Raw genomic sequence first — 14,062 nt, forward strand, 5'->3', positions numbered from 1 at the left:
TCTACATGGAGCTCAAAGTCTACAGTGAAAGTCTACAGTAAAACACGACCAGGTATTATATTATATTATACTATATTATATAATATTATATTCATATTGTATTCATATTATATTATATTAGGCCATGGAGCTCCAAGTCTACAGATACATGACTGTATAATCAGATAAAAGAAAAAATTTCATATTTTATTTTATCTGTCATGGGAAAGGTCTCAAACATGAACTAAATATACAGAAGATTCTAAAAGCCTGTCACACAATATGTTCATTATTTAAAATAACACTCCAATCTTAAAAATGTGAATTTAAAATAGAAATATTTCAAGGAATTATTTAAAAATTCTTACAGAAAAAGATGCCAAAAAAGTTAATTTTGCTATTCTCTTTCCAACATGAGTTTCAAATCATATATTTTAATGAGGAAAAAATACATTTTCTTACATGGTATTTTTAAATTCTAACCACTTACCCCCCACACAGACACTTGAGGGCTGTAATTCCAGGATTTCAGTGCATGACTGAGCTAGTATCTAAAAAGGAAATAAAAAAGATCAAGATAGGGACGTAAATTGTAACATGTGAAGTAAATTATAAGATTACTAATAACCTTGAGGTCCTCCCCTTAACCTCAATAGATGGCAGAGAAAATCTATTAACTATCACATATATAGCGACCAAGCTGTTAGAAATTTCTGTGTTGTCTTTCAGTATATATTCTGAGACTACATTCTGTAGGAATGCTTATTTGGTTAAAGTAAATACAGATAAGCACAGATAAAGTAGCTGTTCCCTCCAAGTCCAGTAGCCTTGTATACAAAACGATAACTAAAATTTCCTGAGAGCCACAAAATCAACTTTCCTCATCAAGCAAAAACAAGATAGCATATCAGACTTCCTGTTTACTTATTCTAATTTAATATTTTCTAGTAAGAGGTTCAATACAATACCAATAAATAAACACTTCTTTACTTGATGGGGGTATTTCCATTCACTTTCTCAGCCTCACTCAATTCCCATGGATGCGAATACTCCTCATTCGCATCAGACATTACACTTGCAGAACACAGACTCCTTTTCTGAGCCAAATATTATTCTCAAAAACACAGATTCTTTACTCCTGCATTCCCACAGCACAGAAATAGAATGGCTCTTCTTAGCTTGTTCTGAGAAACAGAAACCACCAAACAAGGCACAAGGCTACAAGTGAAAAACAACAATGATGAAATAAGCTGTTTTTTAAGGACATGACAATCCTGCCTTTATTTTTGGAACTGCTCTGCACGACATTATCAAATTCAGACAAATTCCAGATGATCTTTGAAAGACATTCCTTTCTTGACAGAAGCTAAAGACGGATGATGTACAGTGTTTTCTAGCATCTCCTGCTCATAACTAGAAGAGGAAGGAAGGACTGTAGCAGGAAATAATGCTTTCGGTGCTTTGTTTAATATCAGTGGAAATATAAATAACCAGACTCTAAAAATCAGCTGGATCAAATCAGGGACTTTTTATTGCTGAATATGCATCATGGAATGGGTTTTCAGATTGTTTCATCGTGAATCTACTTTTCACATAGTGATTGAAGCTTTGGTGATTAGGAAACAAGTATAGTAAAAATTATATCTGAGAAATTCTGGATCAGGTCTCTTTAAATTCAGAAATGACCAAAGAGATTGCACAGGCACCCAAAAACCTTTCAGTACCCAAACATTCCCTCTGGGTCTGCTATTTGATCTCTTATAATCAACACTCATTCTTTCAAGGAGTGAGTACCATGGTTCAATTAAGAATTGAAGTAAGAATTGAAGACTATTGTCAAAGGTTAATGTGCCCTCTTGGAGGGAAAGTATTTCAAATCACTAACATCTTTAAACATTTTGACATAATTCAGATAACAAGACAATAAAGGGAACAGAATAGAAAAGCTTCGCTAAAGGAATACGGAGCTAAAAAGTTTCCAACTAACAAAACAGGGGCAGGGGGTATTATAGCTTCAACTTTGGTTGATCTAAGATAAAAGTGGGAACAGTTGAGCTACCAAAATGGAAGCTCAAAGGACAACACAAAACCCCCAAATCTATTTTGTCTGCTAGCGATTCTGAAGAAATTTATTTTAAAATAGATCCTATTAAGGCGACTGACTGCGCCATTAAGTTTACAATCTCTTTATTAGTTTTTAGCCATGCCTCTGTTAACATCATTGGAAAACATTTCAAGCATCAAGGGAAAGTATAAGAGAGGTTTAAAGATTGAATCTGTTGGAACTAGAAATCTTTTTTTTTTAATTCCTTAGAATAAGGTAAATCAAGAAATTACAAAGAGATTTTCTAAAGGCCATATCAAAGAACATGCATCCCAGAATGACCTGTGTGAACTAAAATTATGTTGGTTTTTCTCTCTCATACTAATATTGGCCATGATTTAATCAAGTCTCATAATATTTGAGACAAATGTGTATATATTGATTTCTCTTTTAATTTGATGTACTCTACCAAAACATTTTTAATAGCAAGATCAAATGAGCAATTCTCCTTACGGATCTCTCCTTAAGACTGGAGAATAAACACCTTCAAGGACTACTGATGATTTACATCTCTGTAGCCAAACCCTGTTAATCCCCTCTAAGGTATTTTGATTTTAAAGAAAAAGTTAAGGGTCATTAGTCAATTTATGTTGCACTCAAGTCTGAGATTTTAAAAGTCAATTTACATTACTCAAAGATTAAGAATAAGCAAAGGTTGGTTATATCTTGCAGTAACTTGTATAATATACATTTATACATAAGAATATATTTACATTTGTTTAATATTTGTACTTAATTATTTTAATAAAACGAGTTTTCATAGAAATGATAGTATTGAATTGAGAAGTGATTCAGGTAACACATTCATTGAAAGGCAAACAGTTTAGAACATGAGTCATAAAAGTGGCATCACCATCTGATGCAAAGCAGCTGAATTCCCCACAGACAATTACCTGCCCTTCTCTAAAATTTATTTTAATTTTTTAAATTTCTTTGGACCATACATCATATTATTTGAGTGGATGAATCACCTCCTCTATTAGAAGACAAACTCTCTGAGTATAGAAAAACAACGCTTTCAGAACCCACCCATTGTTTTTATACATGCACACAACCAACAAATGCATAGGTAACTGTTGTCTTATAGCTGCCAAAATGGTTGTTCCCCAGCACAGATCCTGTGGCACCAAAGGAAGTGTCTCCACAGAGCAGAGACCCGATGGAATGATGTCAGTGATCCCCCCTCTTATCAGATGGTTTCTAAATAATGACTTCATCTCACGGGATTATGTGCCTGTGAAGGCACAGTATGTGTTGGAGCACAATGGGGACAATTAGGGAAAACAGCCAGCAGGCACAGACATCACAGACCATGGAAAAAACAATTTTACTTCCTCCTATGTCCACGAATAAAAGCTATGCGTTTGGCCCAATTCGGGGCTCAGTCCTTGAGGCTTGAGTCCCTTGGCCCCACTTGCACTCTGTTCTTGGCTACTGTCTTTCTTAACCCTGCACCACCCTTCTTGGTTCCCACAGATCTTGTCGTGCAGGACGCGACAGGTAACACAGACTGAATGCATGAATTAATGAGAATATTAAGAATGTCTACCTAGGAAGCAAAACAACAACCATATTAGGATTAAGACAAGGCAGAAGAAAGTTGATTTACAGGAAAAAGCACCTAGTCCTTCAATAAATTCTGAATGTTAGAAATCCAGACCCAAAATTTGAAACTAAGTTCATCCAAACCATTTCCAAATGAAAAATAACCAGAGAGAGAAAGAGAATTTTGTCGGGAGAGAAGAGAAAGAAGAAAGTGTAAGAAAGTTTAGATAATAATGTGTTTTCTAATTTGAGTTTTTTGATCTAGAATTTACCATGTTCTTCTATTAAAACAACAATTAGAAGTTGAAATAATTTAATGCTTGTATGCAAAAAGTTTACATAATTAAATTTTTAAACAATCAGTTCTATAAATACAAAATAGTTCATAATCCATTCTCATCAAGTAATTGCACAAGTTCAAATGTTGAAGATATCAAAATGAGTCTATTATATTAAAATTGTCACCATTAAATGACAACTGACAGAGAGGGACAAATATTTTAAACACTTTAGTTAATTTTTACCAAATTAAACACTGTTATTGATTGTTGGAACATTGGATCAGGTGTCCCATCTATGATAACTGATACTTTATCTTTCATACTCTGTACTTCCATCATTAATGCAACAGAAGATCTTGTAAGGATGTTTCTTCAAATATGTGTTGCCATCTGTCTTCATTATATCTCAATAGTTTCCACTAAATAGTTTCCACTAAAGGTCAGCTTTAGTTGACTTCAGAGAGAGCTAATAGCACCATAGACTAAATTTAAAGACAAGTCAAATGCTGTTAATAGAACTAGGGCACTTTAAGTCATGTACACACTAGATGCAAAATAGCATCATTGGAGATTTTGGGATACATATATATGGAGGGTGCCAAAAACATGTATACACATTTCAAGAAAGGAAAACTGTATTAAAATTGTAATACCGTGTTTCCCCGAAAATAAGACCTAACCAGAAAATAAGCCCTAGCATAATTTTTCAGGATGACATCCGCTGAACATAAGCCCTAATGCGTCTTTTGGAGCAAACCTTAATATAAGACCCCGTCTTATTTTTGGGGAAACACGGTACTCAATATATACTGATAATAAAAGATGAATACAAGTCAGGTTTGACTTCTGCAATTACAAGAGGTGCTCAAAGTGGTTACCATCAGCATCCAGACACTTCTGATTATGGGGAACTACAGCTTGAGCAACATTGACCAAAGTGTCCACTTGTATATATATTTTTTGGCACCCCTGGTATATAAGTTGTCAAAGAACTTGATGCTCACCATGAAAAAAGTATACTATTGAAATATCTGTTCACACAAAATTATCAGTTCACACAAAAAGTGATATTAGGGGCAGCCAGATGGCTCAGTTGGTTGGAGCATGAGCTCGTAACAACATGGTTGCCAGTTCAATTCCCACATGGGATGGTGGGTTGTGCCCCCTGCAACTAAGATTGAAAATGGCAACTGAACTTGGAGTTGAGCGGCGCCCTCCACAACTAGACTGAAGGACAACGACTTAGAGCTGATGTGCCCTGGAGAAACACACTGTTCCCCAATATTCCCCAATAAAAAAATTTTTTAAAGTGACATTAGTATTAAGGAATATTTAAAATGCAAACAATATGTACACTATTCCTAATCCTTATTTTTAAATCCTCAAATATTAATATGGATGACAAAAGTCAAACTTTCTAAATGTAGTAAAACTATCAGTAGTCACAAATTCAAATGAATTTCCAACAAAGGTAATAATAATTACCATTTGTTGGGCACTTATTATGTTCCAGGGACTGTGCTAAGCACTTTATCTGAATTTCTTCAGTTAATCCTCCCAAGTCTTATGAATACATAGTTTTTCTACCCATTTTATAGATAAGGAAACAGGGGCTTACAGAGATTTTTAAAAGTTGTCCTAGAACAACTAATTTTAAATAGTAGAGCCAGATCTCTTCAGGTTTGATTGAGTCCAAAGCCCATTCTTATAACCATTGCACTCTCCTAGCCTTTACTCCCATACTTTTGACTGTCTAACCATTAGAAATCCTAATATCTAACAAACTATTAAAATGTATCTGCTGTTTTGCCTGGACTCCCTTTATACTATCAAAAACAATCTAAAATCTAGCTTATTTCTTCTCTTCGAAAGTATGTCACTAATCTTGGACTTTTATTTGTTGGGGATTTTAGAGGTTTGTTTTAAAATTCCCAATACCACAACTTTGAATAAATTAAAATCATCCTATGAATTAGTAGTATGTGGGATACACAAATGCATAGGGTTGTCTCTCTTTTTATTTATTTTTTCTCTATTGTCTTACTTCATTACTGCTTTCTATCTCAAAGCTATTTTATACAAATAAAACATTTAGACTTTTTACTTCTCAGCATCAACCAGAACCTAAAAGACAAGAGACGCCATAGTAGAACCACAGGCTACCAGAGGTCCTAACTCTTGTTTGGGGACACAGCAACCACGTGGAAAACTAACTTTAAACTGTGTTTAGAAAAACTAATTTGGTATTAGATCTTAGAACACTTTTTTTTTTTTTTCATAAAAGTAATGACACCAGTGGCATTTAGGTTTCAAATGCCACTGTTCAAAAACTATAGAACTTCCCTGAGCTCTGGGAACAGAAAAGACATTTAGAACTGGGAGGCAGAAGTTTGGGGTTTTTTATTTTGTTTGGTTTTACTCTGTTTTTTTTTTTTCTGGATGTGAAACTGACCTTAGGCAAATTTTTGACAGAGACTAAATTAGTCTTTGTTGCTCCCCACACCCCTGTCTCACAGGGGTACTCCTTTACTAAACACAATCACTACCCAGGTTTACCCTACCTCCTAAAATAGTCCATTTTAATGCAGCTGTTTGCATTTCACGAATTCATTCATACTAATATGTGAATGTGAATGTCATCCTTCCAAGAGCCTAGGTAGGATTATACCTAGGAAAACTCAAAAGGGTTTTTTTAGCCGTGGAAATTCAGGCAGCATAACCATTAGCAAAGCAAGATATGCAAGCAGCATGAGGGAACATGTTTTCTAAACTGGAATGCCAACATTGAAAAATGAGGCCTGCCTACATGTATGCCCGAAGGAGGTCTGTTCTCTATTCTTCTTTTTCTTAGTTTCTTTCCCTCCTACATTTGTGAACCACAGGGTCTTTAAATCTTTTTTAACCTATAGTTGCACCCACAGGGCACAGGTTGGATAGGAGATAAAGGCGTGAACTTCCAAGAGTCTAAGACAGAGTAGCTGTTGGTATATACGAGACCATCTGCAAAATTTGTATTTATAAGCCAGTGAAAATCAATGATAGAAAAGATGTTAAAGTACATGGAATTCTTTTTTTATAAATTACAATCTATTGAGGTGACAACGGTTAGTAAAATTACATAGATTTCAAGTGTACAATTCTGTAATACATCATCTATATCTCACATTGTGTGTTCACCACCCAGAGTCAGTTCTCCTTCCATCATCACATAGTTGACCCCGTTTACCATCTTCTTCCACTACCTTCCCCCGTCCCCTCTGGTAACTGGAATTCAAATTCTGGTACTTCGTGTAAAAATTCTACATTTCAACATGTTGTCCCAAACTGTGAATAAAATACGTAAAGATGTTTTTAAATATTTAGTCTCTATAAGGACAGTCATTGTCCTCTCATCAAAACTTTGTGTCCTATTTAAAATGTATTGATCTTGAATGCCTCCTTTAAAATGTGTGATTAAAGAGTCAATGGAATTTTAACAGCTATGTGCGATGTCAGAGAGGTAATAGATTGGGGGAGAGGGGTTATCACTTTGTGAGGGGTGTAAATGTCTAACTAGTACATTGTTTTGAATACCTGAAACTAATTATTTAAAAAAGCCTACCATATATGAACATAAGAAAGTTAAAATCCAGATAGTTCCCATCTTCCAAGTTGTTTGGTGGAACAATGTCATTTCAGGTGGAACAATGTCATTCACCTTAACAAATTTTAATTACTTATTTTCTGTTGCTTCTAACTGGTTGTATACAATTTTGATACATTATTTGTACACTTCAGATAATCAGAATCGTAAACACTGTAAACACCAATTTCATGGAATTTCTCTATTTGGTAAGGTTGATGTAGAATAAGGTAAGGTTGCTAATGCCTCCCTCTGGGTTAGTTTTTCATTAGCAGTTAAGACCAGATGCAGCCTTGGGAGTCAGCTCTGACCATACTGCCTTCTGACCCCCCCTGAGATTACAGATGTTTGGCAGGAGATGAAAGTAGGTCTCACTGTGTTGTCCCTTCTCTGACGCCACTTGAATGAAGTATCAGAATGGTGTTTCACTCTAGACACCAGGCATGTTTCAAATTAATTTGGATTGAGTTTACATCTGGTGTCATGTGGTCATATTGCAGGATTTCACTGTGGGCCAAATTTGCATACTAGGTAACAAGTGGCAGACATGCACTCTGAAGCCAGAGTTGGCAAGATTTTGGGCGTGGGGTGGGGATGTGCAGGAGGAGGGGACCATAGCTCAGTCAGAGATACAAGTCTTCCAAGAACCCCACTGGTTACAAAGCGATTTCTTATCTTGTTTATCTGTAGGGTTACAACTGGATCTCTATACCTACTGAGCCAGATGCAGGAAAAATTTTTAAAGAAAAGGAAATAAAAAAAACACACAAATTTAAGATTTATATCTTATTTGAAGAAAGGGGCTAATTTAGATAGGACATGTGATAAGAGAAAAAGGATATTAACTCCCCGTGAATGATTTCCTTTCTGATCTCATTTTTTAAGGTCAATTCGAAATAATAAGGATTTTCCCCTCAAAATAGATTATTTCCTTATATTTAAATACAATGATACCCTAACATCTCCAACATTTTTAACATTTTATTAAAAATTCAAAATATTCATCATAGCAATAATTTTCTAATACCAACTTTGGATGTTTAATACCACCTACAACAGAACATTACAGATAATTTACAAGCACCCTAGGTGTGTTCTTAACAGATATAAACTGCTAATTTCCATGACATATAGCATGTCAGAAAATATCAGTAAGGATAATAAGGTCTAAAACGCAAGCATTTTTTTTTCTGACTCATTGAGCAGCTTTAAGCACTACAGGAGCTCATCTCAAATATGAAGGATTCCAAGTTTAAATCTCTTAAGGAAAAATCACTGCACAACATTAATTCTAAAGTTCTCAACAAAATGAAGCTTTAGTAATTAGCCACACATGTGCGTAAAATAAGCAGCTAAAACAGCTGGAAAGATGTTTCTCACAGTCATTTCTTGTTTGCCTTTCACCTTTCAATACACAGAGATGTAATTTTTATTTTCTCTCTAGCTACCAAACAGCCTACCAAGTATATTTTCCTCTAAGAGGTAATACTTCAATAAAAAACAATTGTCATTTGTAATCACATGTTTTAGTTGAGTTCGTTTTTTAAAAATGCTTGGAGCTTCAAAACACCAGTTGCTCAATTCAGCATGTTCTGCCCTGACCCATTTCTAAATAAGGATTCTCTCTTCCTTTGCAAGTACAAGCGAGTAATATAAGCACAAGTGACAAATTTCTAAACAAACTTTTACTCTGAGACATCTAGGGAAGAACGTAAATTATAATCATTGCCTTTTACTCTTCTCAGTTCCAAACCTAACAGATGCGTAGTTCTGATTATACTATTGGTGAAAATGTGCCCATATCATAAATTGTGAAACAAAAAACCCAAATGACATTCAAGTTCCTCTACATCTCACAACTGTAATTTTTAATAGCAAACCACATTAGGTCTTCCTTTCTCACTATAACAAAGAAAATTGCCAAAACTAAATTGCAATTTGAAACAAAAATTTATCTGCCTCTCCATTTTTTATTTTTTATTTTCTTTTGGTTAGCAAAAACTCAGAATAATCATTTAGTGCTTTCTTAAAGGATGAATAGACTTTCCACAAAAAGTGCATGGAAATTATGGAACAGAGTAATAATAAATGCACTGTGTTTCAGAATTTAAATAAATTGAGTCCCGACATGTTTTTCACTCTGATGCATATATTATTTCATATTACGTAGCCCTATTTGCCCACTCTCATGTTTTATTAACTGAAATGTTAAACATATATGCCAAGCATTTTAAGTCTATATCTGGTCCATTTTATGTTCCAAACTCCAGTGTCAAATAAAATATTTTCCTATGCAACAAGAATAGAGGAAAAAAAAAAAAAAAAAAAAGTTTTATCAGTTCTATTAATTTTACCAGCAAACATACATGTCTAAAATTTGAGCTCAGAAAATCAAGGGTACCACATCCATTTTTGTCACCCAATACTCAGAAAAGTATCTTGAACATACCAGGTATTCAATAAATGCTACTGAATAAATTAGGAATTACAATATTGGGTGAAAAAATAAGATCTAACTGAGAAAAATAAGATCTAACTGCATTTATCCATTATAATTTACATTGATGGCACATTTAGTCATAAATCTTAACCATTTTATCTTCCTTTTCAATGTCCTTCTACTCAATTGAATTTACTTTCCAGAACAGGTGAGGCTCTATAAGTCATCTCCTTTTGTAGCCCAACAGATTAATGTTAAGAAATAAACATTTGGCACTAATTTTGGCTATGTAACCTAATGTCACCAGTTTTGTTTTCTCACAAAATATCAAAAAACTATAATTATTTATTCAAAGTGGACTTGATTTCCTTAAATTACAATCCCAACCAAATAAAGAAAAAGAATAATGTTAGTATTAAGTAAAATTATAGTACAAATGCAAATACAGCACTAGACAATGGACATTAAAATAACATTATAAAATTTCAGCAAAAGAAGAGTAATTTAAGGCAAATTTTCCATTTTTATTTTTTAGTTCATTGGAATTTAGAAGGGAGTGCCTTACTAGAATATATGTCAAAAATATTTTAGATGTATTACAGAATCTATTACTGTGTTCCTTAAAGGGCCTACACAAATGAGTGATCATTCCCTTCCTATTTATGCTCCTGTACCTCTCCATTAAGTACTTAGGAACTCTGGCATTAGCTGCCATCACCTGGGATGCAGTGTTCTTAATTCTTCTGGATCAGGGTTATTTATAAAAATCAGTTTCACAACTGATTCATCTCTTCTGCTTAATACTTTCTGAGGTACTCTATCAAAAAAAAAATTGTGGAAATAATTGCAAAGAGAAAATATCCCATGGTCTTATTTAAAATAAATAAATAAGTAAATAATAAAAATAAAAAAATAAAATAAACAAGGGAGGAAGGTTTCCACAGAGCATTTTGATTGTCCTTTCCATATTATTCACCAATCCTGGCTTTTTTAAATGTTTAGTGTTTTCTAATACAGCACTGCATAATGAAACACGGAACCAGAAACCACATGGTACTCATATCTCAGTCTGACCTATACTAGTTTGAATAAAATTCCATTTGCAAATAAAAGTCCTGCACTCACCTTTCCAAGAAACCAAAAATCCTTGTTGTGTTTGTGGGCCATGGGAGGGGAGAAAGAACAAGAGGAGGAACAATGACTGAAATTGTGAAGTTTTCTGACCTGAACATTTCACTGGACCTCCACTTCCCTAAGGGACAACCCCCCACCAGGATTTCTTCCTAGGCCCAGTTCAACTTCTCTCCCTCTGCCCTTCTACCAGTCCTCTACTACTCCATGCCTCTCTGTACAAAACAGCTTCCACTCTCACTGCTTTTAGTTATTATGTTAGTCACAGGGAGAAGGCCCAAGTTACATTTGACTCCCTCTCTATCCTTTTCATCATATATCCAGGGAGCTCTCAGGTTCTATCAACTTTTCAAAGCTTCCCAGATTTACCTTTTTATTTCCAGTTTCCCTGTCTTCACAATAATAACAACAACTAATAGCTGCCAGCTAGTATTTGCCAGAGACTTCAGAGCCTGGCTCAGCAAAACAGTTTTATACTAGAGGGTGAGCCCCACCCAGTCCCTGACAAGGTTCTGACCAGGGCAGAGAGTTTATTAGTCATTTCCTTCAAGGTCCTTGACCTACTTTTATTACAAAAGACCTAGAATCCCAGTGCCTGAAATAACCCCTGAGGAAATATGGTCCATTGGGGATGCTGTTTCCCCTTAACAACTAGGTTTCTACTCTAAATCACGAATTAGGACCATAGGTTCCATCACGAGAATTGTGGCTCTTTTCTGAATGCAGGGTCCTGAAATTCTACTAGCTTTTGTCTTGGGAATACTGACTCCCCTTTCCCAGTTGACTGGGATGTAGTCCCATGGCCTGAGGATTTGGAACTAGGACACAGACAAATACTTAACTTTGGGTAACGACACCATCTAGAAATCTTTGTTATGGCCCACTTGCTAGATTTGATCCTCTCACATATCAATCTACGCCCTTTTAGACCTAAGTCATTGGTCATTTAGAATGCCAGCCGTTTCTCTCAGTGGACTGCCCTACAGAAGGATTAATAACCTCATCCTACATTATCCTAACTTCCTACCCAATGTTTCAAGGCCCAGCCCTTCTGAGTTAGATCATTCTTAATCATTATCTCACTTAATTCACAAAACTATCCAATGAAATGAATGTCATTATCCCCATTTGACTGATAAAAAGTTTCAGACTCAGAGAGATTACATTATAGGATGTACACAAGGTCACATGGCTAGGCAGAGGCATTGTTGGAACTCACACTCAGGTCTTCCTGTTCCCAGTCTCATATTGTCTCCACTACTTAGGTTTTCTTATGTCTCTCAAAGGCTATTGCAAGAGATTTATAGCATACCCTTCCATATTCCAAATTATCCTATATATTACCATTAGAGTATTCTTTCTAAACATTCAGAACATCTCATGTTCTGAATTAATAATATTCCATGGTTCCCTGATTCTTTATGAAATAAGTGCAAATACCCCATCCGAACAATAGTGGGTCTCCATGATCTGGATCCAGCCTACCTGTCAACGTTTATACCACATATCCCTCCATGATCCAAGCCAAGCCACTCTCCCTCCTGTGCCTCAGCAAGGCAGCCCAGACTGTTCCTAAAGTTCTGTGTTCCTTGTTTCTAACTAAATATACTCCAATTGTGGGCGTGCAGTTCAAATCCCACCACAAAAACCTGTCATAACTTCAGATAACCAAACGTATCCCATCCTTCTGTCAACTTTACTTGAACCAAATTGGCAATTTAACATGAGTTGAATTATAGGATTGCTTTGTATCACATGGGGGTGACTCACTGAAATTTCCCTCCTCCAAATCCCCACACTTTATAATTCTTGCAGGACAGCGTCATATTCCAAATCTCAAATTATCATTATTTTCCAGCCCCTTTAGAGCAGAGAATTTGTCTTATTTAAGTGTGTGTCCCCTCTTCCAAGCCTAAGTCAAGCCCAAAGCATAGTAAGAGCTCAATAAATGAGTAAATAGAAGAATAAATTAGATAATGGTAAAAGAAGGGTGAAAAAGAAGGAAAGTTTTTCACCAGTACCTATTTGAGATAACAATAAATTTTAAACTTTCATAAGTACTAGTTAAGATTGGAGATTAAACCAATATTCCAAAAAAATGTTACATAGAATAGACAGAAATCTGTCTATTAGATATGGATAGAAATCTAAAAATTTTGAAATGATATAATGTCTCCAAATTGAAATAGAGCATTAAAATGATTTTCTAAATCAAATAAATTTTACAAAAGGTATTAAGTTGTTAACATGCAAAATATTCATAACAAATACCCTTTTCAGTCCCTTGCTTTTGAAGTCATGAAAGACAGAACTACTACAGTGTTTCTTTTTTTTTTAACCGCAACAAAGACAGGCTCCAAAATGTAAACATCTATCCTTGCTGATTAAGAAGTTGATTCTAGACAAACAATTGAAACTGAGGGTCCTTATGACTTTGATTAAATTCAGCTTTAAATCCTAGCTCTAGAATTCATATCTCTCTATATATACCCCTCTGAGACCTAGCCTTTCTCTGGTTCATCAGCCACCACCAAGGCAGCAGAAGACAGTAGCCCAGACCTGACTAATGGTCACACAGTCTGTCTGAACCTCTGTAGGCTAAAGATAACATCTAAACATACTGTCTAAATTAGCCCCAGATAACACGACCTAAGTTATGTTTCAGTTCCTGAGCCATAAAGTGGACTGACCCCATGGCTACTTTCCCATGAAACCAGATAGACCTCAGAACTGTCCTCAAGACCTGAAGAAATGATTCATTACCCTTACCTCACCTCCAACCCGTCAGCTCCCAACACAACTCCAAGCCCCCTAACCCATGGTGTCTTGTAATTTTGCCCTATAGAATCTGCATCCTGCATACCACCAGGTAATTCAGACTTTTGAGCATTAGCTTCCCGTTCTACTGGGTGGTGTCATTCATAATAAAATAGCCAATATTTCTCCACTGCAATCCTTGG

General features: G+C 35.3%; 1 protein-coding gene across 1 annotated transcript in view; it reads right to left on the reverse strand.

Moving 5' to 3' along the window:
* The window catches only part of ANTXR2 (ANTXR cell adhesion molecule 2), a 141,274-nt gene that overhangs the window by 103,202 nt on the left and 24,010 nt on the right, over window positions 1–14,062 (reverse strand). Inside the window, exon 8 of the mRNA XM_019720146.3 lies at window positions 470–530. Coding sequence (XP_019575705.1) covers window positions 470–530 — 61 coding nt within the window. The remainder of the gene's footprint in view (window positions 1–469; window positions 531–14,062) is intronic.

Source organism: Rhinolophus sinicus, chromosome 1, assembly GCF_057876585.1.
Source record: "Rhinolophus sinicus isolate RSI-liver-muscle chromosome 1, RSI-T2T, whole genome shotgun sequence".
Taxonomy (NCBI): domain Eukaryota; kingdom Metazoa; phylum Chordata; class Mammalia; order Chiroptera; family Rhinolophidae; genus Rhinolophus; species Rhinolophus sinicus.